This window comes from Silene latifolia, chromosome 10 (genome assembly GCF_048544455.1).
Source record: "Silene latifolia isolate original U9 population chromosome 10, ASM4854445v1, whole genome shotgun sequence".
Classification (NCBI taxonomy): domain Eukaryota; kingdom Viridiplantae; phylum Streptophyta; class Magnoliopsida; order Caryophyllales; family Caryophyllaceae; genus Silene; species Silene latifolia.
In genome coordinates this window covers 33,335,655-33,358,525 of record NC_133535.1, presented here as the reverse complement: position 1 = coordinate 33,358,525, position 22,871 = coordinate 33,335,655, and the positions used below count along the sequence as shown (strand labels likewise).

General features: G+C 36.7%; 1 protein-coding gene and 2 long non-coding RNA genes across 7 annotated transcripts; 1 reads left to right on the top strand and 2 right to left on the bottom strand.

Annotated features, from left to right (window-relative positions):
• Nucleotides 1-264: 264 nt before the first annotated feature.
• LOC141605465 (cleavage stimulating factor 64) lies at nt 265-8,423 on the bottom strand. 5 transcript variants are annotated; one of them, XM_074424243.1, is made up of 11 exons: nt 8,160-8,420; nt 7,965-8,043; nt 6,272-6,446; nt 5,088-5,121; nt 4,431-4,672; nt 4,267-4,344; nt 2,661-2,696; nt 2,127-2,573; nt 1,209-1,541; nt 639-790; nt 265-544 (listed from the first exon to the last, which is right to left on the bottom strand). In XM_074424243.1, the coding sequence occupies exons 1-10, from the start codon at nt 8,191-8,193 to the stop codon at nt 662-664; spliced, it is 1,587 nt and encodes a 528-aa protein (XP_074280344.1). In that variant the 5' UTR covers nt 8,194-8,420; the 3' UTR covers nt 265-544; nt 639-661. The 5 variants fall into 5 exon arrangements, with proteins under 5 accessions (XP_074280344.1, XP_074280347.1, XP_074280343.1 ...); XM_074424246.1 differs by having other exon boundaries at nt 639-784; XM_074424242.1 differs by having other exon boundaries at nt 265-790; nt 8,160-8,423.
• A 948-nt stretch (nt 8,424-9,371) lies between these two features.
• LOC141608918 (uncharacterized) lies at nt 9,372-10,177 on the bottom strand. The gene is made up of 2 exons (XR_012527062.1): nt 9,886-10,177; nt 9,372-9,634 (listed from the first exon to the last, which is right to left on the bottom strand). It is a non-coding gene; the product is annotated as an uncharacterized LOC141608918 (long non-coding RNA).
• Nucleotides 10,178-13,761: 3,584 nt separating this feature from the next.
• On the top strand, nt 13,762-16,849 carry LOC141608917 (uncharacterized). The gene is made up of 3 exons (XR_012527061.1): nt 13,762-13,961; nt 15,101-15,189; nt 16,324-16,849. It is a non-coding gene; the product is annotated as an uncharacterized LOC141608917 (long non-coding RNA).
• The last annotated feature ends 6,022 nt before the right edge of the window (nt 16,850-22,871 follow it).

Sequence of the window (22,871 nt, the reverse complement as noted above, 5' to 3'; positions counted from 1 at the left end):
TAAATGAATAAAGATATTATTTCAACTTTTAGATTAGAACTAGAAATAATACTTCATATAGTACTCGATTCTCCGTAATGGAGTATAAATTTATTTATTTTTCAAATTATAAATGCATACAGATATTATTTCAACTTTTAGATTAGAACTAGAAATAATACTTCATGTAGTACTCGATTCTCCGTAATAAAGGCATACTTGATTCTCCGTAATAAAGACGATGTATGAAACATATCGTTGAAATATGATAGTTGCAATAAAAACAGGAACCCCAAATAGATTATTATTTATAGCTTTGTTGATTCACAATATTCTTCTATCTCTGACAAAAAAAAAATATTCTTCTATGGAAAGCTCGCCAGTGACAAAAAAATTAAACTTTCAGCATTTGATGGCCTCAATTGCTTGTAGCAGCAACGTACACAAAATTGCCGCTTAATTCACTTTTATACACATGCTGGGGCTGTAACACGGCGTATAAATAGATCTAAGTAACCTCAACCCGGTGCAACCTCAGGTCCCATTTAAATCCGAATAGAGTAACCTGGAAAAGGCCTGAAATCTGAATTGAACCAATCTGACACATAGCTAGCGAATTTGTCATGTCTATATGTAAGTTTCTAGAGCACACAACAAACCTTCAGATTACTTGTACAATATATCATCTGAGCATTTGTTGAAGCTGAATGACTTGTTGTTGTTGGTCAGGCGGCAGTGAACTCAATTGTTCAGGAGTCAGGCTCAACACTTGCTGCAACAGGGCTGACTCCACATCAGGCGCAAGCTGCAACTGCACATTATTAATAAGTACTGTCAAACGTGAGATTCCCCACGATAGATCCTTCAATTAATAATACGCAGCAGTTTTATTGCAACCAAGAACTTTAAAACGCTTAATTGAATATTCAGGTTTATTTTCTTTCTTGTAACGATATATAGTTTACAGGTATGACCAAAATAACATTCATTCAAATTTTTAATATTTTCATTTTTGAAAAGTTGTACAATGAGTATCAGTCAAAGTCAAAACTGTTCGAAGTCAAACGACGAGAATATAAATCAGACGGAGGTCCTATAACATAAAATGACTTTGCTTTTGGGTTGTCAGATAATTCAGTTACAGGCTGAAAGATAATTCAGTTACAGGCTTGCCTGAAAGACTGGGAAAATAGTCAGTGCGGTATTGCAGTATTGGAGAGCCATATTACCTGTGAGGATTGCTTCTCTGTATTCTGTACTTCCACATTTGAACTTTTGCCCATTGCAATGGCGCTATTCCCAACAGTATTTGACGGTCCAGGAGTAGTCGCAGTCGATACAGCCAATCCAGCAGATGAAAAAGGAGCAACTCTTCCAGAATCCAATTTCATAAGCTTTGAAGGACGCACATTCGGATCTTGAGAATCATCTCTATTAGATAATGGAGGCAAATTGGGCAAGGTGTTTGTTTTGTTAATGAAGGCCAGATTACTCACATTTTGAAGACGCGTGGAATCGACTGTGTTCATTTCTGTCATATTAGAGCGTATTGTAGAGGCAACCTGAACAACAAAAATACCAATAACACATTTATTGTAGAGGCAACCTGAGCAATGACAGTACTATCCATTATATAACACCATAATAAAAACACTGTTATTTTGGCCGCATCAACAAATATTTCAAAAAAAAAAAATGCCTTCAATGTAACATATTTCCAAAAGTCGATCTATATTACTTGTAATTTTGGGGGAGAAATATTGAGAAACATTTAAAATTGCACATGGTGTGTGCTTGTGAAATTAATAAGATAAAGAAAATACGCTAGAAACATGGAAAATGAACTTAACTTTTAGATCTTAAGAAGCAAATATTTAATGCAGTTGATAAGACGTATATAAAATTCAAGCAGTACTGCTCAATACACATTTACATCAGCGACATTCAGACACTGATATTTCACGATTGATACCAAATTTTAGTGCCAAGCTCATATTCACCTGCAATTTTGTTGCAAAACCTATCTATAATACCATATTCTTCATTCTAACAGCTCTTCTATTAAGTTTGGTGAGCAACACTCATCAAGTTGTGCCCCATTATTCAGTTTAACAGGATAACTAAAACTATAAGAAAGCAATTCTAACCTGATATCCCAGATCTGATGACAAAGGACGACTTTGAATAGACGGCTGAGAGTTTACATTTTGGACGCCCAGCACAGCCGCATGTTGCTGCTGTGGCGCTTGCACGGGCCTGAACGAAGTAGGTGCGGGTGGCAATTGTAAACCACCTAGGCGTTGAGGGCGTGCAGTCAGAAGAGATGAAGGACCAGGTTGGGCAGGCACAACACTTTGTGGCGGTACTGCCGGATGGCTTGCATTTGGATGCTGAGCTCGTGGCTGTGGAGGAAGTGGCATGGGTGCTGAGAACTGATTAGGCGCCAAAGAACCCTGAGAGATTGAGGATAATGGAGTGAAAGAGGGCTGCCCAGGAACATTATGAATAGCAGGAAGTTGACTTTGCACGGGAAGCTGTGATGAAGGCTGATTTATTAGATTAGGGCCCTGTTGCCTTATATTTGGCATCTGCAACTAAAGGTTCAAGAAAGAATAGTGTTACTCTAATGCCATCATAAGGAGAACTACTAGAAAGAAGCCACTACAACTTAAACAACTGACCATCTGGGGCGTCACCATTCCCAGCATTATCTGTGCCTGTAGTCAGAAATGGTCAAAAGATTAATCACGACATTCTGCACAACAAGATCAGCTTTAGAAAAAGGCATTTTGATAAGACGTACTCGTATGTACAATGATATTTTGTTTAAGATGTAAGTATTCGAGGAAAAAAAAGTCCTCCCAACTAAATAGGCACTCGCGCTGCGTTGGCCAATAAGGAAGCAAAGATAAATTACCTGACTCTAATGTAATCTATCGAAATGATTAACAGTAAAACACCATAAAATATTCAAGCACTGCCAGAAAAGCACAATTTCATAGTAACCTGCTATCCTGGATTTTACGTAACCCCACAAGAACAGATACCCAATGCATTCTTTTTATTTAGGCCATCCAATTCTCTTGCCAAATATTCATCAATTTCAACAAAAAGTTGGGCAAATCACCGTCAACAAACACATGAGCATCATCCTCACTACTCGTCGAATATCCAATGCATAACACAAATGTACATGCCTAGAGCTGCCCAACAAGGGTCAATCCAAAAGTTCTAATAACTTCAGGTTCTAAATTAAGGAAGTCAACATCTCAAAACAACAAAAGAGCATTAATCTTGAAACGGTTTAGGATCGCTGACGTGTATTATTATCTAAAAGATGTCATCTATCACTGGCACGTAAAATAATGAGAAGAAAGAATAATGAAAAGAAAACAAATCAGGAAAATACACAAAAAGTCATCGATAGACTATATACAAGCAAAGAAAAGATCACCATGTAAACGCGGATATAATTTTTAATAAATAAATAATTCTTATTATATTTATAAATAAATATGTTAGGATCCTATGAGAACTTCCCTTCCCATGACAACTATTTTTGGTGCATGAGAAACTAAAAAGACTGTGTTCGCCATCAGTAACCAACAAATGCATGTGAAGCAGCATATGTACTTAAATTTAATCAAGATTGTAATGTTAAATGATGTCATTCCTTAGTAGAGATTTGTTAGGATGGGGCTACATTACTAAAAATGTGTATTTAAGTTATCCGGTGCCTCTGACGTCCATACAATCATCTTTCAGGATGGTGAAGGAGTGGTATGATAACATGATGGTTAGATATTCAAATTTTCATCCCCTCATTTTTGCTCCCAAGTAAACCTAGGCTATTAGTTCATTCATCAATACTTTACTTCCCTTTTTATAGATTTGAACCGCTGCATTAAGCAAGCAATGCGTGTGTGGAACAGAACATCACGCAGCACCACAGCAATCTACGGTTTATTAAAATTCTGCCCAGAAACTTTAATTCTGAATAGCACTCTGCAATAGCCTTCACTAATCTAGTCCTACTATCCCACAAGAAGGTTAAAGATTAATAATGACCATAGTTCAGTTTTGATAGCAAAAGAAGACATAATGATTACTTCAGCGCCTCCCAACCCCTTCCCGCCCCTTTTCTCTTCGTATAAATGAACGATAACTATTAGTGATGACGATATACGCATGAGCACACACATAAAACCAGATGCTACAATCTACCAGGAAATGGTCAAATCGAGGGACTAAAAGCAATTAACTGAGGAAGACGGAGTAGAATAGAACCTGGAAAAGAGCTTTTGGTAGCTGTGGGCTTGCAAGCAAAATTTGACGAGCAAACTCTTTGTTTTGTGTAGCAAGCACCTGAAATAGATTGATACTAAATAAATTCCTTTCAAGTCATAAAGTATCTAGATTTTTATTGCTAACAGCTGCTTATTGATGATTACCTTCATTTCATGTACAATTTGGTTTAATTGAGTCCTGGACATTTTGGCTAGATGATGGGTTAAAGGGTCATTGCCCACTGACGCCTGATTCTGCAACCCATTTTGAATTATCTGACTGATTTGAGGGCCACCAAGGGCTCCTGCCATGACAGAAGCAGCCGTCATAGCTATTGGAAGGCCGATTGGTTGGTGAAGTGTTGCATCCACATTGACCGCTGGACCTCCTATCTGCTTTGGAACATCTGTTAGATAACAGTATGCCAGAATGTCAGCAACAGTGGAACGACTGTGTATTCATATACGACAATGGTTCTTATTTTTGGGTTTGTTCCATGCCACATCTCTTTGACCAACCCCTAATTTAAGAAGTGAATAAAACAATGTAAGAACTTAAGGTTGTTACTAAAGTGGACCCACATCCAACCATCTCTCTCCCGCGCTTTCTCTCTCTTTAAAAACTGGTTTTTGGATGAGAACAGAGAACTAATTCTTATTTTGAGAAACCAATTGCTCCCGTCCCAACAAAGAATTAACTTGATGTTTTGGATCCCTATAGCCAAAAGCAATAAAGAAGAACAGCCATTGTGGACTTGTGGTTGCTCTAAGAAATTAAGGTGAATCTTCAAACTTAAAGGTTGAGAATGATATTGAACTAACCCACATTTGTCACCAGTCCAGGCCCACCACGACCCTGCAACATAAGCGTTCAGGCATTTAAGTTCTTTGGATACAAAGGAGCCAGGTTTACAGATAAGGAAAATAAGTTCAATACTAAATATCACAGAAACACAAGGCTGAACCCAGTGAAGACAGGTTTCAAACAAAGTAAGAAGAGTAAGAGACAAAAAGAGTAACTGCCCGTTACAAAATGTCATCAAAGACATTCCCAGTTATTATACAATACATTGAGGTACTATTGTACTTATGTAATAGGTAAACAGGTATGGGAATACAATATGCAGGTTGTTGTTCAAACTATCAAAAGTAACTTACAATTCACACTCGATAAACTGTGTCAACCCCTATTTCCAGGTATTATTTTTTTTAAATGTTATTAGATTCTAATTTCTTTATACTACGGAATACTACTTTTTTTCTCTCTCTCAAATATTATTTTGCATATTTTTTCAACTTTTTTCACTTGAATAGTTGAATCTACCTCTATTATCATTTTTTAATTTTCAAGATTACTTTATTTTTTTATTTCTCTAATTTCCGTATACTCATTTCTTCATGTATGGATTTTCTTACCTTTTTTTTTCTTTCAACTCTGTTTTTTAGTGTTGCACTGATACCCGTCATTGACGATTTCAAATAATGATTTATGTCAACAGCCTCAAATAGTCACCAAAACTATTTTTTTTTAAACAAAAAGATTATGCACAACTTTAAGTAGTATTTTTCATTAGTCATCAAAATTATACATCCTTACTTCACTTGATTTTATATGTGTGATGCCATAAGGGCTCATACCTCTAACCCACAGAAGTTGGGCACTATACTCTGCAGTATAACCTCCATGCAAGCCAACACTGATCAACGTTTTCAGGATGAGAGATGCATGGCACGAGCTCCCAACATTATGACTTGGTAAGGGAGCATTGAATTTCAGGAACCCACTTGCCTTTAATTTAGACAACCTTATTAAAAAAAAATATATTTACTTCAATAAAAAAAGATACATGGTACATCTACTTATTCTACTAACAGCAAAAATATAGATATCAGCGACACACAGCCCAGACAAAAGTTTCTGCAGGAAAAAGTTCTCCATACAGCCCACAAAAGGATGAATGTATGTACGAAATGCAACTACATTTGTGTATATCCATAACATTAACCTGTTCACGATTTCTATCAGAGCCTTTGTCATTTTCTGCAAAATCTACTCGTAACTGACGACCATTGATTTCATAACCCTGAAGATTGCGACGGGCACTGAGTGCTGTTTCTTCATCCTTATATTCACAAAATCCATAACCTTTTGGTTTACCAGTTTCACGATCTATAACCAATCTGAAAACAAGAAGAAAATAAATAAGAAAAGAAACTCACAGTTAGCTCTTGCTCGCTGACACCTACAAGATACTGGATGTGCCTCATTACAAATGTTAGAACTGAGATTAGACTACAGCCCCCTCCAACCCCCTGATGGAACTAACAGGAAGCCTATTCCTGGAGAAATTAGAAAGTTAGAAACCAGTCCTTCCTGAACGTTCATCAACTAGAATCTTTATGTATTCCTCATTTAATTATTATTGTATTGATCTCCGATAAAAACTACCTAACATAAGTTTTTGTGTACATGAATAAACTTGGTTGGGTAAACTGCCTTCTTTGTTCAACTGTGATATATGTATTGTTACAGAGATACTGCCAAGATTTCTGCATGCCTTTCAAAACAGAAGCAGTAAATAAACAAGTTCCATCAAGACATTAACATAAGTAAGGATTCAAGTTTCTTTAAATGCCAACAAACACGACTATATATTTATTCTTTTACTTTTGAAAGGCATGTTGAAGAACTAGGGAGGGGTGTCGAAGAACTAACCGCTCAAATGGACATCTGTAGAAGTAGAATACAACTAACACCTACTTTGTGACAACAAAAGATAATTGTTCTCATCATATCAAGCATCATATCTACATAAGCTCAGCTCGATGGCCAAAAAATAGTAAAAAGGTTCAACAGCCTCTTTAACCTTACAGACTGTACAAATGATAAAAAATGACCAATACAAACAAAATTGTGCTAAATAGCCAATCATAGACAAAGCACCTTTACTCACAAGAATGGTTTCCGTCCCTTACTGATTCTTCGACCCCAATTATCCTATCCCCCACCTTATCACTCCTCAACCCTTCCTATACCAAAATATATTTCACTTTTCACGAAAACATTAATTTCAATGATCCAATATAAACTACACCCGAGAATCGTCTAGTTGACAAGAAGATAATGAGGTCTCTCTAACTTCATCGCCAACCAAAGGTGTCTGCTACCATCATAATTTTTACACACATTCATTACCATCTAAGCATCTATATGCCTCTATCTAACCACCTCCCTAAAACCTTGCCAATACTAAAACAAGCATGATTACCAGCTAAATCCCTTAGCTTTTTCTTAACCTCCTCTATACCGTTACCTTACTGAAGTTCCAATTACCTCTCCCATTTTACAATCCGATTCACTATGCCATACATGCAAGGTTCGACAAATTTAACAGTAATCTAGGAGCATAAAATCATACAAGTGAACTAGCATACAATCGAGGAGCATCATCTACCAATTGTTTACAACTGTATAATGCAGTATCTTTGATGAGCATAAGCCGGGAACTGTAACTGTATGTAATTAGGGTACTAATTACTGTTAGTCCAACAACAACATCACCCAGTGCCTAATTGACTTCCGCAAATTGCGAGGTAAGAGTGATGTACGAAACCTTACCCTTGTGTTAGCAACACAAAGAGAAAATCGGCATTACTCGATACGAGCTAAATTAAATTGGGGCAGAAGGAAAAACAAACCTGAAGGAAACAACAGGTCCAACTTCCTCACAGATTTGAACAAGCTGTTCTTCAGTAGCATCATAAGGTATATTCCCAACTGTATCAATCAATCAATCAATCAATAAAATAAGAAATACCCAGTTCATAATTCAATAAACCCGCCAAAAATATTGAATAAAAAGTTGATTAAGATGGGAAAATAAGGGGAAGTACCGAAGACACAACGATGCTGCTGAGTTGAAGCCATTGAACAATAATAATCAATAAATGTGCAATAAGGTGTTACAAACTTGCAATTGTTGAATAGCAGTTTCAATTTAGGATTTAAGTTGTTCGTTGTTCGTTGTTTGTACAAGAAATGTGTATTCTTGAAGGTTTTGATAATGGAGGTTCAGACACAAAGAAGAGAGAATTAAAGAGGGAAGGATGGTGAAATTACCACCGGCTTCAAAGTTGGAACCCGAGTTCGGTGTTCCTTTTTATTTTGTTCTTTTAGATCGGCTTTTAATTTGTGTTTGCTCGGTTTTTTTTTTTTTTTTTGGTGTATATCCAGAATTTATGATAAAGTATTTTGGAAGAGGGCGTCTTGCTTGAGACGAATCTTTTTGGTCTGAAATAATAAGATGAAATTTTGTAACAGTTTTACGGTTAGATGTGACCACTATTGAAAAACCAATTACCATAAGCTGTAACACTCCTTATACCATTGTGGTTACATTTAACTATAAAATGGTCACATATGCCCGTTTGAAAATAAGACGAAAAGTGTCCTCTAAAACAAGAATTTGTGATTATGGAAAGGGTAGAATCGCCGTCTTGTTCAAAGATTTTAGAAAGAAGTAAGAACTCCTTCACTTCAAAAGTTCAAACGATGGTTTTGTTATATTTTTGGTAATTTAAAGTAGAGTAAATCATCGTATTTATTTGAGTGTAGTCGGGATTTAACCGAAATTACTATGAACAATGTGAGTACGGGAATATGAAGTACACATTCACATAACTTCTTCGAGTTAAGAGTATTTTAGGCGAATTTTTTTGGCAAAGTAAGGTTATTTGATAAACTAATTACACTACAAGGAAAAGGGCAGTTTGCAACCAACCAAGTTAGTTGCTAACAGTCAAAAATTAGTCGCTAAATGGATTTAGCGACCAATTAGCGACTAAATTTGGATAGTTGCTGTAGGCCCAGTCGCAAATTCAATTGGTTGCTAAATTGGTTGCTAATTAGCGACCATATTAAATTAGTCGCTAATTAGCGACTATATTTTATTGGTTTCAATTTAGCAACCATCTAGGATTGGTATCAATTTAGCAACTATTTTTTTCCATGTTGGTCGCTAAATGTATTTTCAATTATAAAAAAAAATACATACTCCTAACCCATTTTAGGTTAAGAGAAATGTCTAACCCAAAATTTGTATGTAATTAATTTTAAAGTATACGCAGGTCCACAATTTAGATTATTAGTAACTTTAATTTCTTATATACTCTATAATCAACATACAAGAAATCTACAAATTTGTTTAATTTGAAAGAAAGAGAAGTACAGGAAATCAAAAGTGCAAAAGTAGCAGTGCACAATTTCTAAAAGAAAGTTGAGACTATGAGTTCTTCAACAAAAGGTTGGGCTTTGAGTTCTTCAACAAAACATGAAACTTTGAGTTCTTCATCCACATGAATAATTGATCCTAAAATGCAAAAGTGAGACAACACATATTAGATTTGTTTGGTAGAAAGATCCAATATATGCACGAAAAATGCTAAAAATCAAGCCAAATAAGATTTATCATACCACATCTATACACCTTAAATATAAAATAAATCAACCAAATTTATATAATGTTGTCAAGTTAAACTTAGCAACCGACCATAATAGACCAACATTAATGACAAAAAGTTGGATCAAGTAGCAATAACAATGGAATTTGAAGATGTTAACCTTTTAAAAACCCAGAATCAATGGACGTTTACTCGAAGTTTGATCTTGATTTGGAACTGTTTAGGAACAAATTTTATTGAAATGATAAAAGAATGAATAACCCGAGGATTTGAAAGAAAAAAAGAAGGGGGATTAAGTCGTTTTAGAGATGAGAAAGAGATAAAATGGTGAATTAATATGGATGTTGAGTCGTTTTAGAGATGGGGAAAGATAAAATGGTTAATTAATGGGATCTATTTACAATGTTGAAAAAATATGGAATAGGAAAAGGAGAGTGCGGCTACAGCAAGATGGGGAAATATAAACCCTAGAAATTGGTTTTATATGATGGCAAGAGTCTCACACTTGGCGGAAAAATGAAAATTTGGAACTAAATTCTCCCGCCTATCTACATGCTATAGTATACACGTATTTATACGTTTCGCGACCAATATTAGCTATCACTGAGAATCTGATTGCAAAGTAGCGACCAAGTTCCGATTAGATGCAAGTTCGCAACTACTGTTTGCTACCAAGTTCAATCTGGTCGCTAATTCGCAACCAATTGTCAATTAGTTGCGAATTAGCAACTAACTAATGAATGGTTGCTAGGGTTGGTTGCTAAATGGCCTTTTTCTTGTAGTGTTAGCGTTTTGGGGTTGGTTTTAAACTATTTGGGATCAATGGATCAACGTCAGCGATTTATTTATTCAGCAAGTCTCATTGAAGACGGGCATATCCGTCACAAGCTGAAGACGGATCAAGTAATATCCAAGTGGGTAGATAAGACAAAAGTAAAATATTATCCGTCACAAGCTGAAAACGGGTCAAGTAATATCCAAGTGGGTAAATAAGACAAAAGTAAAATGCAACCCACTTGGATATTACTTTACCCGTCTTCAGCTTGTAATGGATATGTCCGTCTTCAATGAGAATTTGTATTATTTTTTTTCCCGTTTGTAGACAAAGCCGCTTGTGACACCTGAAGCTTCGTCCTTTTTTTTTATAAGCATTAAAGAGTGAAATCGTTGATTAGATTAGCGGCTTCTATGACTTTGCCTTTATCATGCTATAAACTATTATTGAAAGTTGTCATTTATTTATATATATTAGGAAATAGCTAAAGCCACTAGTCTGACTAGCGGCTTTAGCTAAAGTCAGCAAAAATAAAATAAAAGTACCAACGTAGATTTATTAACCATAAATAGTTTGAAATCAACCCAAAACGCCAATTATTTGTCAAATAACCTTTACTTTGCCAAAAAAATGTTCTTAAGCTTTGTCCAACCCTCCAACCATATAAGTACCAACATTTTTCCAAATCATATACAGAACGGTCCGTTTTCTTAAGACCATTGTTTTTGGTCTGAAATAAGACGAGTAACATGTCATCATTTTACAATAAAATGTTGTTATTTTTGATTACATATTATCATTATTGTTCACATCATTTTCAGGGTAAAAAATGACATTTCTAGTCATAACATTTTGTGAATTAATTGGTTACATTTTCTTAAAAAATTGCAACATTTTATCCGTCTGAAAAATAAGACCAAAAATGTCCGTCTGAAACAAGAATTTATGTATACAGAATATTAAGTAACAACATACATTTGTATAATCATATTTTATGCAACAATTTCTAACTCGATGGTTATTATAGAATTATGGGCAAGTGTTGGACACGAAATATTTGGGCATGTGCCATCAGATACAAGTTCCACATGATCATCTAAGGTCTATTTCCTAATACCTAAAAAGAGCGAAAATGCCTCTTGCGTAATTTCCTCCTAATCCCAACTTTGCCCTTCCCAATTCCTCCTCCGTAATTTGGGCATGCCTATTTTGCCCCTGCCTACTATAAGTCTATAATGCCACACCCTCGTGCTTAGTCATCCATTTTATTTTAGGCCAGCTATGCATTTTACTTTTGCCACTTACACCCTTCTGCCATCTGTTCCTCCTAATTGACACTTCATTTCTCCTCTCTTATCTTCTCTTATCTTCTCTTCTTACCTATCTTCTCCTACACTGTATACTTTTATTATCGCCAAACAATAACCTTATTTACCTTTTACTTCATTGGGCATCCAAACTTATCTCTATAACCTTTCTGTGTCATTAATCAGTCCGGTCTCCATCGCTCAATTGTCTGTATACTTGTGATTTAATAGACTTAAATCAGACCTTCTCCCCAAGTAACCCATCACAAATTGTTTGCGGTAATATTGTTTCTCTCTGTTAATTTTTTTTCTTTTGTTTTTTTTTCATTATGGTTGGATTATTTTAGTTGCTTTGTTTTAAGTTTAGTGGTAATCTTATTCTTTTGTTAGACAACGATATCAATTTCAGTGATAAGCTACGTTTTTCCTTGTTGTGCCACAGTTTATCGTAGCTACTTGTAGATCGCATACTAAGTGTTTGATGAAAGGTCGAGGGTAAGAGCATCCTCAACCATGAGGAATAGACTCCTTGAAAAATTGAGGAAGAGCAAAGTTGAGGAACTAAAGCTCTCCAACCATGAATATACTGCAGCGGAAAAGCGAAGAACAAAACGCACAGCGGAAAAGCAAGGAAGAAAACACACAGCGTGAACACCAAATTCTACTGCTAAAATATTTTTTTTACACAATCCAAGGTAGGGGGCCCACTTTTTGTGGAGATTATTTTAGTCATGTTTGTATTTTGTTAACTATTTTGTCTTCAAATTTTATTTTCCCCAATAATTAATATGTAACTAATTTATTTAAAAATAATAATTACACCATAATTTGTATCTTTTTTTTCTCTTCAAATAGGTAGTAATATTGATATATATCCACGCACTTTTGTAATTAATTTTTTTAAAAAAAATAATTACATCATAATTTCTATTTTTTTCCTCTACAAATAGGTAGTAATATTGACATATATTCACCCACTTTTTTTTCTCTTCCTTTTTTGATTTTCTTTACACTTTTAAATATCGTTTTTTTAATGGACGTCTTACTTTTTTTATAATAAAACCGAAGGCGATAAATTATGCAAGGAAGGAAACGCGCAATGCTGAAGGACAATTTCCACTGCAAAAGGACAATTTCCACTGCAAGTGCACATTTCTAATACTCCCTCCAAATTATAGTGTTTGCCCCATTTTATTTGGGCACAAAAATTAAGAAAACTAATAAACAATGAAAAATTAATGTATAAGTTGGTAGTGGGTTGTACTTAAAATGGAGGAAACTAATAAATAATGAAAAATTAATAGTGTTTGTCCTTAATTGAGTGGCAAAAGTTGTAAATACAAAAAAGTATAAGGACAATATGGTCAAAAATATGTCTCAAAATAGAAAGTTAAGAAATGAGGCAAACACAAATGTGTTGCCATTAAGAGGAAATGGGGCAAAAATAAGATTTTAGAGGGAGTACAATTAAATATTGATAAAAACGATTACATTGATAACTGACAACACATAAATAAAACTGATAAAAAATAAAGCTAACACGTAAATAAAGCTGACGGAAATAAAGCTAACACATAAATAAAGGTGACAACTGAAGTCGATTAATAAAACTGAAGTCGATTAATTATCGAGTTGAAAACCCGAACAAATTACGAAAATAGATTTTAATGTAAAAAAAAATATGTGGGGTATGTTAAAGTAAGAGAGATAAATGATGAAAGAGAGTGATGAGGAATAAGTGTAAATTATTGTTGGAGAAGTGTTTTGGTTGTAAATTGAAAAGTTGAGGAATAATGAGGTGGATGAGTGAGAAGTGATAAGAGAGAGTGAGATGAGGAGGTGAGAAAAGCATGGTTGGAAGTGTTTCGATTAGTTCACTTCATATGTCTTTGATATCGCCTTTTACATTCTATTTGTGCTTCTAATTAACGTTTTCCTACATTTACGTGTCATTTTATACGCCTTTTACAACACCTTTACTGTGTTTATGCCATGTTTAGATTGTTATTTAAAAAAAAAAAAACAATCCTGTTTGCTATCAATTTATTAGTTTTGCTTTTGCTCATTTTTACTACTTGGTTCAGCTCTAGCCTTTTGTCAGTTGATGGCGTCTTCGTCAACTAAACCTTCAGTCTGCTCTGTCATAACTTAAAAGTACTAACATCTTCATCAGCTAATTTTACAGTTCATTTTAAAAGTATTTTCTATGTATTTTCTTCTGGGTTGGACAAAGATAGCAATTTCAATTATAGACGACTTGAGCTTATTTTCTTTAGTTTAGAATACAACCGCTTACATTGCCCACCACCTTATATGACTTTCCGCTATTTGTGTATATCCCCATATTGCCCTTGCTTCTTGTGTTTGCGTAATTTGTGTTGGACATTTTGTTTGCCCCATTATACCACCTAATATGCATGTTGAAGCTCTCTGTTTTATTGTCCTACAGTTTAGAATTAATTCCGTCAAATTGTAGCTTGATTACTCTCTATTGTTGTGCTCTGGTTTTGATTTGTGTGTCAAACTCAAACGTTGTTGCCATCTGATCTGCCGCCTTACTTATTTCTAATTTTGCGAGGTAGTTTGTGTTTTCTTATACAATATAGTGTCTTATTTTGATGCACATCATATGTTTGCTGATTTGCCTCAAAGACGTTTTCAGTTTAATTTCATTGTCACATCTATGATCTTGAGTTTCCTTTCTTCGTCCTAAACTTTTGTTTACCTTTATTAAAACAATAAGTGGCTCATTCTATTAAATTATGCTTAAGCAGACCGCTCGTAATAGTTGTTATAGCCATGTTACTTTGGAAGTTATTTCTGCTTGAATACCAGATCCTTTCTTTTCATTTAACATTCAAAAACTTAAAAGTTTTGCTCCTCCTCTATAATTTCATTTACGTTTACGAAATTTTTCAACGTGTGTTGTGTTGTTTTTACTCGAGTATTATTTAACTTTATTTGCAGTCCCTTTAACTTCTTTTCATTCTTAATAAACTACTTTCATTCCATACCTGATCACAGCCAGATTCACAGATTCACAAATTTTATACCGTGTCTTGTGTAAAATTGTTGCCAAATGGTCTTATATTTCATAAGACTACCAAACCACTATTATCAGACTGTATTATCGTAGTAGTTACAGGAAATTTTGTAGTAAGACATTATACAAACCTATGAGTGCCTTTACGCCATAACCTTTTGTTATTTCAGTTTTTGTAAGTTGATTTAACTTAGTTCTGTTTGACCTCAAAAATAGAATTAATTTTGTTCTTTTTTACTCTTCTTTTCAGATAAGTTCGCTCACAGGTTGGTGGCGTCTCCGTTAACTAGGACTTTCTTCCAGTGAAAGTGAATTTTATTCTCTGAAAGTGAATTACAGGTATTTGCGTCAACTTCACATTTTATTAGTATATGTAGTTGTTCTAATATGTATAACTAAAAATGAATAGTACTTCGTCCGTCCCGGTCAATTGTTGTCCTTTGGTTTTGGCACAAAGACCAAGGAAAGAGGAGAGGGCCAATAACTAAATGACAAGTGGAACAAATTGAATGAGAATGATCAAATTACTCATCAAGTTTATTCTTAAAATAGAAAGTACAACAAATGACTGAGACACCCCAAAATGGAAAAGGACAACAAATGACCGGGACATAGGGAGTATTATTTTAGTAAATTAGATATAATGTTGACTACGTAGTATTATTAGTTACTACTGCATTTTACAACCATATCTATCTTGCAATTTTGTTTTACCTCACATTGTATCTGATTTGTTACCTTTTAGAATATGCGAAAATGGTCTCCGAATTTATCGGAAAATAGAAAAAATGAATTAAGGAAAAAAGTAAAAGATTCATGCTACCGGAGAAAGCAATTATGTTGCTTTATCACGTGCTAAAACAACAAAATCAGTTATACTTATTAAGCCATCCAAAATATATCTTAGAAAATTTATACGAGAAATGCTTATAAAGAAATTCTTATGCTAGCAAAAAACCTTTAATAGCTCCTCCAGGTAACCCTTTTTTCCCTTTTCAAAATCATTCTATTACTCATATCGAATTAGTACTTTTGCAATACATTATAATATCGATGGAGGTGACGGTACACTGACTCTGAGTTGTAGAAAGACCTTGAAGCTCTAAAAAAAAAATTTTGTAGCTTGGAAAATATAAATTTTGATGATTGTATCCCGAACATGAATATTGAAGGAGATCTCAAAGGTGTAAATACTATAGAGCATATTCCCTTACTAAGGTAAACCACAATTACTTTTGGTGGACTGATATAAAGATTATCAACTTTTGTGGCCACCTTGTATAGTTCTGTGCTATTTTACCCACAACAAATAACACTTGAAAGATGACGGCAACAATTAGTTACAGATAGCTGTCGTCAATTTTCAACAAATAGCACTTTGATTTTGCTAGATGAGCATATTTTTAAGTATCATACGTTGTGTTTCTAAATTTCCCAGCAATTAATTTTTTGATGTAAGTTGCTTTAATAAAGTTTACAGAAATGGGCATTGAAACAAAGTCGGACAGAACACAAAGGTCAGCCGTCACGCTTCACTCTATCGTGCTTCCTGCAACCTTTATTGGAACAGAGCGAGATATGAGAATTTGCAATTTTAATGCAAATTGTTTAGTTCAGCGATATGGAAGTCGCCATATTCTTCCTACGACGACATATAATTCCCAGTGCTCTGAGATCTAACATGATTTGCTTCCACCCGAAGAAGCACAGAATACGCCTCTAGAGTTTGTTGTTCATGTTATGCCAAATGATTAGTTTAGAAGATACGCTAAACAACGTGGTGAAGCTAAATTCTCACACAACAGTGACTCCCTTGTTACTAGAATAAGGGAAAACCCATCTGTCATCGATGCAGTGATGACGAATAATGTTTATCTATATATAAGAGGTGATGCACTTGTAAAATTGGACTTTAGTTTAGAGATGTAATGGATGTATGTGTATGCTTGTACAAATAGCGTCTGAATAAAACCGTCTTTACATGATGCAAGAACAATTATTTGACTGTCTTTTGGGGTTGCTTATAAGAGTTGGATGCCGCGTAAATAGCATAGTGTGTGTCGCTTATAAGAGCTGCATTGTACAAAGATTAAATTCTCTGTCGGCGTGTCTATTTTGTTTGATTTCTGACTTCATTTCTCGTCGTTATAGTGTGATGATCGACCTTATTTTTTGGTGTTGCTTTTATTTTCTAGGAGTTCCTTACCGAGTGCACTGCCAATTTTACTGCAGTGCACTTGTTTTCAGATAAGATAAATGTGGATTTTCAGATAAGATAAATGTAGATTCCACGTAGGGAATATCCTTCTTTGTACGAATGAGTAGTTGAGTTATGTGTTTCATGCTACATTACTTCCTTCTTACGCTCTCCGAGAAACACGGTAATGAATTTGTCGTGTCAAAAGTAACTGAAAACTCTCCACCAAATGAAGAGCAAGTGGCAAGTACCACAAGAAAGATCTTCAGGAACTACAAAGAATTGCGTACCATAGAACAGTTTGTATACAACAGCCATATATAGCCATCTCGAAAATCCGCCTTCTGCAAATATCCGTTCCGAAAAAATTTAAGACATCGAAGCCCGTGCAACGCCGGGCCCAAAAACTAGTTGTCTAAACCTTGCGAAACTAACAGAGCACTTGAACAAAGCACCGGAATTTAACCCACATGTTGTATTAACCCGAGTTATTACGATTTGGCTCAAATATTGTCACATGCTCACCATTATTCCTAAATGGAACGTGTCTTTTCACATACGAATTTTACTCTTTCACATACGACTTTTATAGTATTACCCTTGTCATTTTTTTTCATTCATCCAGCCCTTAATTTTTTCCTCCCTTCCCTTATCTCCCATCAACACTTCCGTTCACCACCTCCGATCACCACTTTCGTTCATCACTTCACGTCGGCCGACCTCCCCACTGCCGACATCACCACGGCCGACCTCAACCTCCCTCCATGTAACACCCCAAGAGATTGAGAGGAAACTTGTCCCACATCGGGAAAATATAGAGCTTGTGATATGTTTATAAGGGCTTCCACCCACCACTTAGTAACAAGGTCTTGCGCTTTTGGGCTTAAGTGAGGACAAATAATAGGCCCAAAGGTACACATCTCATCTTATTGAGGTTGTGTTAATAAATATAATTAATTTGTAATTAGTTCAATTACTTTATAATTATAATAATTAGTAGTTCAAGTAATATTATGATGAGTACGATTGATATATAATTAGTTTATAACTAGTTATTGGGTAGCATTGAGTCGGAATTAGTTAATTGATTGTATATAATTTTATAAGTAGAAGGGTGGGTGATTTTATAAATAAGTAATTTGTTACCAATCATGCTAAATAAACGATTATGCTAAGTTTTGTTATAGTCTTTGAGATCGGGCATGTTGACTTGGTATGGTGTTTTCATTAGTGATCTAGGTTACGGGGACGTAACCTTACTTTCAAGGGGGTAAGATTGTAAAATCTCGGTGGTTGCGCATTTTGGATAACATATTTGATAATAGAGAAGTCTTTGTTGAGTTATTATAATTGTTGTCTCGATGTTTTCAGTTTTAAATAGTTTTAAATAATTCTTCCTGTCTCGCATAATTATAATAATTATGTTATATGTAGTATTAACTTTATATTATCTAGGTTTGAGTTTGTTGGTTGGGATGGGTAATCAGTTGCTAAGTAATCAAGTTTTATGAGTTGGTTGTTTTGAGTTTTTAAAATTGGACGGTAAAAGTGGTTGCTTTTATGCGTGTCACGAACTTCGAGGAAAAAGTTTCTTTAAGGGGGATATACTGTAATACTACCATTTTAGTTGTTGTCTTTTATTGTGCAATGTATGCTGATAGCGTGTAAGTGTTATATTGTGTGGAGTATCTGAAGTGTGAGCGAACTTTGGGGACGAAGTTCTTTTTAAGGAGTGAAGACTGTAATACCCCGTATTTTAGGACTTCGTCAATGGTTAGTCAACGGTGGAAATGTTAAAATGTGATTTATAAATTATATTTCAAAATATGTTTTATTATATTTATTAATTAAAGAATCATGTTGTGAGACGGAATAATATAATAAATAATGAATTAGTCAGGAAAGGGAGTTGAGTCGTGTATTGGACCGTGTATAGTAGCCCATGCAACATAATAATAATAATAATAATAATAATAATAATAATAATAATAATAATAATAATAATAATAATAATAATAATAATAATAATAATAATAATAATAATAATAATAATAATAATAATAATAATAATAATAATAACAATAATAATAACAATAATAACAACAATAATAACAACAATAATAATAACAACAACAATAATAACAATAATAACAATAACAATAATAATAATAACAATAATAATAATAATAACAATAACAATAATAACAACAACAATAATAATAATAACAACAACAATAATAATAATAATAATAATAACAATAATAATAATAATAACAATAATAATAATAATAATAATAATTATAATAATAATAATAATAATAACGTGCGTTAATCGGTGTAGGGTTGTTTGGTTAACTGCGGTTTTGGTTTTTGCGTATTAGAGCAAACAATCGCCAGCTTTTCCGACGACTTTCTGTCGTAGGCTGCCGACCACCACACCAAGTAGACCGTTTAGACCTCACGTCGCTGGTCAGGGTGGTGGTTGTTGGGCATTTCATACGGCTGCCATCGTTGCCGGGATTTCATGAGGGAGTGGTTGTCACTGTCGGGAGTTTTTGTCGTCTGCTGCGCCGGTTATTCCCACTGCCACCACCATTAGGCCACCAGACCTCACGTCGTCGGTCTAAGGTGGTGGTTTGACGGCTCTGCCCTATGACCCACTGCTGGTAAGTGCCTGCGGTTTGTTTTATGCGTATTCATTTGTTTCGGTTTCGGTTCCCTATTTTTCTTCCCGTGTTGCTGGTTCCTTTGGCTCTCTATTCTCCGGTGTCCGGCCACCTCTGCCACCTCTGCTGCTGGTGGGTGGGTTGTGTGAGTGTGACGGATAGCAGGTTTGTGGGGTTTGGGTGCTTTTGCCGACAACCTTTGTGGTTGTTGGTGTTCTTGGTTGGTTATTGATCATCACCGGAGTGGGTGGTGCGTTGGTGGTCAGCTGGGCTGCCCTTTTGGCTGTTGGTAGCGGGTACATTTTAAGCTCTTAACTGCTTGTGCGTGAGCCTGTTTAGTGATTTCCGTTCGGGTGGTGGTTGGTTGGTGGCTCTATAGTTCTCTGTGCAGGTTGGGTGTGTGTTCCTTCATGCCTGAGCTTGTACAATACCATTGTCCTTTTTCGGGTCTTCATGCGTGTCAGGATGGTTTTGGTAAGGGCCTAACTAAGGCTTCATGGCAGAAACATTTACAGGACCGACATTGTCATGATGGTGCGTTGGACCTTACGCGTCAGACTCTTACTGATAGTTTGACTGTTTATTCCAATGCCGAGAGTTCTTTGAGACGGATGGGGCTCTGGTTGTGTGGGGCGTGTTTTAAAACCCGTACTACTCGAGCTAGATGTCGGCATAGTCGGGGTGATATTATGATGCATCCGGAGTGTGTTGATAGCCTCTACACCTTTCTTATTTATGGTATTCGGAGACCTTTGGCTCCTTCTACGTCGGTTTCTTCTGATGACAGTGTTGAGCTTGTTCAGTGGTCTATATCTTCGCTTGATCGTTTATTGTCGTTAGGCCTTCGCACCGTGAAATCTATTCCTCCTAAGTGCCGTCTTGGGTTTGCTCGGGCTTTGAAAGGGGCCATGGATGATGTGGCTGATTCCCTTAGTGATCTCTCCCGCTGGGTTCGTTTGCTTGTTCTACCACTTTGTTTGCTTAAGACTTTCGCTCCTCGGAGTAATCATGAGTGTCGGACTGCTATTCGGCGTCAGCATCAGGAGGAGAGTATTGGCGTATTGCCAGGGCTATCCTTGCTTGGGGGGTACCGGGGGGGGGGTTGCAGTTTTTGCTGGAGTGTTTCGATAAGGGTCCTTCTTCATTTACTGTGGATGAGGATCTGGATTTGAGTGAGCTTAACCTCCGCCAATGTCGGCGGAAGATTTGTAATGGCCACTATATTGCTGTTGTCCGGGTGCTTTCTTCCTCTGGGGTCGCCCCCTACTCCGATGCCACTCTTGTGGCCTTGCGTGAGAAGCATCCTTTCGCCCCGCCTCCTTCATTGCCTCCTTTGTCTGGGGATCATCATCCTCTAGTTGCCTCTTCGACGGTGGTTTTGGATATGATTCGTAGCTTCCCACGCGGTACTTCTTGTGGGCGGGATGGTTTTCGTGCCTTGACACCTTATGGACATTTGAGTTGCGCTGTTCTTTGTGGCTATCTCTGATGATTTGATCACTTCTATTACTAGGGTGGTTAATCTTTTTCTTGAGGGCCGGTGTCCTCTTCCTCTAGGTGAGTACATTGCCAGCGCCCCTCTCACGCCACTCGTTAAACCGGGTGGTGGGGTTAGTCTTATTGTTGTTGGCACGGTCTGGAGACGGCTTGTCTCTAAGGTTGGTGCTTTTATGGTTGGTCCTTCTTTATCTTCTTATTTTGATGGACTTCAGTTTGGGTTGGGTGTGTCCGGTGGAGGAGAGGCTATCTTGCATGCCTTGAACCGGCTCATTGAGGCTCGGGGTGCTGAGGTGGGGCTTTCTATGTTGCTCGTTGATTTCCAGAATGCGTTCAACCTTGTTGATCGTGCGACCATGCTTCAGGAGGTTCGCCGTTGTTGCCCGGTTCTTTCCCGTTGGGTGAAGTTTTGTTATTCCATCCCTGCCCGTCTTTTTTATGGGGAGCACTGCTTGTGGTCTTGTCAGGGGGTTCAGCAGGTTGATCCGTTGGGCACTTTGCTTTTCGCTTTGGTTTTGCATCCCTTAGTATGCAAGATCCGGGACACTTTTGACCTCACTATGCAGGCGTGGTACTTAGATGATGGCACCATTGTGGGTGATACTTTGGAGGTGGGGAAGGTCTTGGATTTGATTATGGTGGATGGCCCTCGTTTTGGACTGCATCTTAATGTCTTCAAGACGGAGGTCTTTTGGCCTGTTGAGGATCCTCAGAGTCGGCTTCCTGGGGTTTTCCCCCCTTCTATTTCTCGGCCATTGCGTGGTGTTACAGTTTTGGGTGGACCTGTCAGTACTTGTCCTGGTTTTGGCAGTGAGATTGTGGCGAAGAGAGTAACTAAGACCATTGAGCTAATGGACTTGGTTGCGAGGATTGAGGACCGCAATGTGAGTTGCTTCTACTTCGAGCTTGTACTGATATTTCTAAGCTCTATTTCTCACTTCGTACTTGCTCCCCTAATATTTTTGGGTCAGCCCATCTTCCTTTTGATGCCGCTCTTCGTTCCAGATTGAAACGTATTGTCACCGCGTCTGGGCCGGGTTTTGGGAATCGGCATTGGCGCCTTGCTACATTCCCTTTTCATCTTGGTGGTCTTGGTGTCTATGCGGCGGGAGATGTTTTATTTTATGCTTTTATTGCGTCCCGTTTGCAGTTTACTGGTTTGCAAGCTAAGCTCCTCGACCCTTCCGGTATTGTAGCTGCTGGCCCTGGTTTTGATGATGCCGCGCGGGTGTTTACTGCGACTACAGGCTCTAGTATCTTAGGTAACCCTAGTGAAATTGCTGCCCCCAAACTTATGAAGAAATTGGAAGACATTTATTTCGCAACGGTTGCTGCTACCTCAGAGTCTGTTTTCTCTTTAACACCACGCCAGCTTGCTTTATGGCAGTCTCAGCAGGGTTCTCACTCCTCTGATTGGTTACGTGCGGTTCCTATCTCGGCGTTGGGTCAGACTATGAACGGGAAGACTTACCGTAGTGTGCTTGGGTATCGCCTGGGTGTTCCGTTATTCACGGTATCTAGGCCCTGTCCTGCTTGCTCTCGGGTTTTTGCTGAGGATGTTTTTGGGGACCACGTTGTTTCTTGTCTTATCTTGTGAGCGTTAAACATCGGCATAACCTCGTCCGGGACACTCTTTTCGACATCTGTTATAGATCTGGTAT

Excerpts from the sequence above, each read along its gene's own strand:
- LOC141605465 (XM_074424242.1), bottom strand. The coding sequence starts at position 8,193 with ATGGCTTCAACTCAGCAGCATCGTTGTGTCTTCG. Across the intron at positions 6,447-7,964 it reads GGACCTGTTGTTTCCTTCAG|ATTGGTTATAGATCGTGAAA; the intron begins GTTTGTTTTTCC and ends TCTTGTTTTCAG. Across the intron at positions 4,345-4,430 it reads AAATTGTACATGAAATGAAG|GTGCTTGCTACACAAAACAA; the intron begins GTAATCATCAAT and ends AATCTATTTCAG.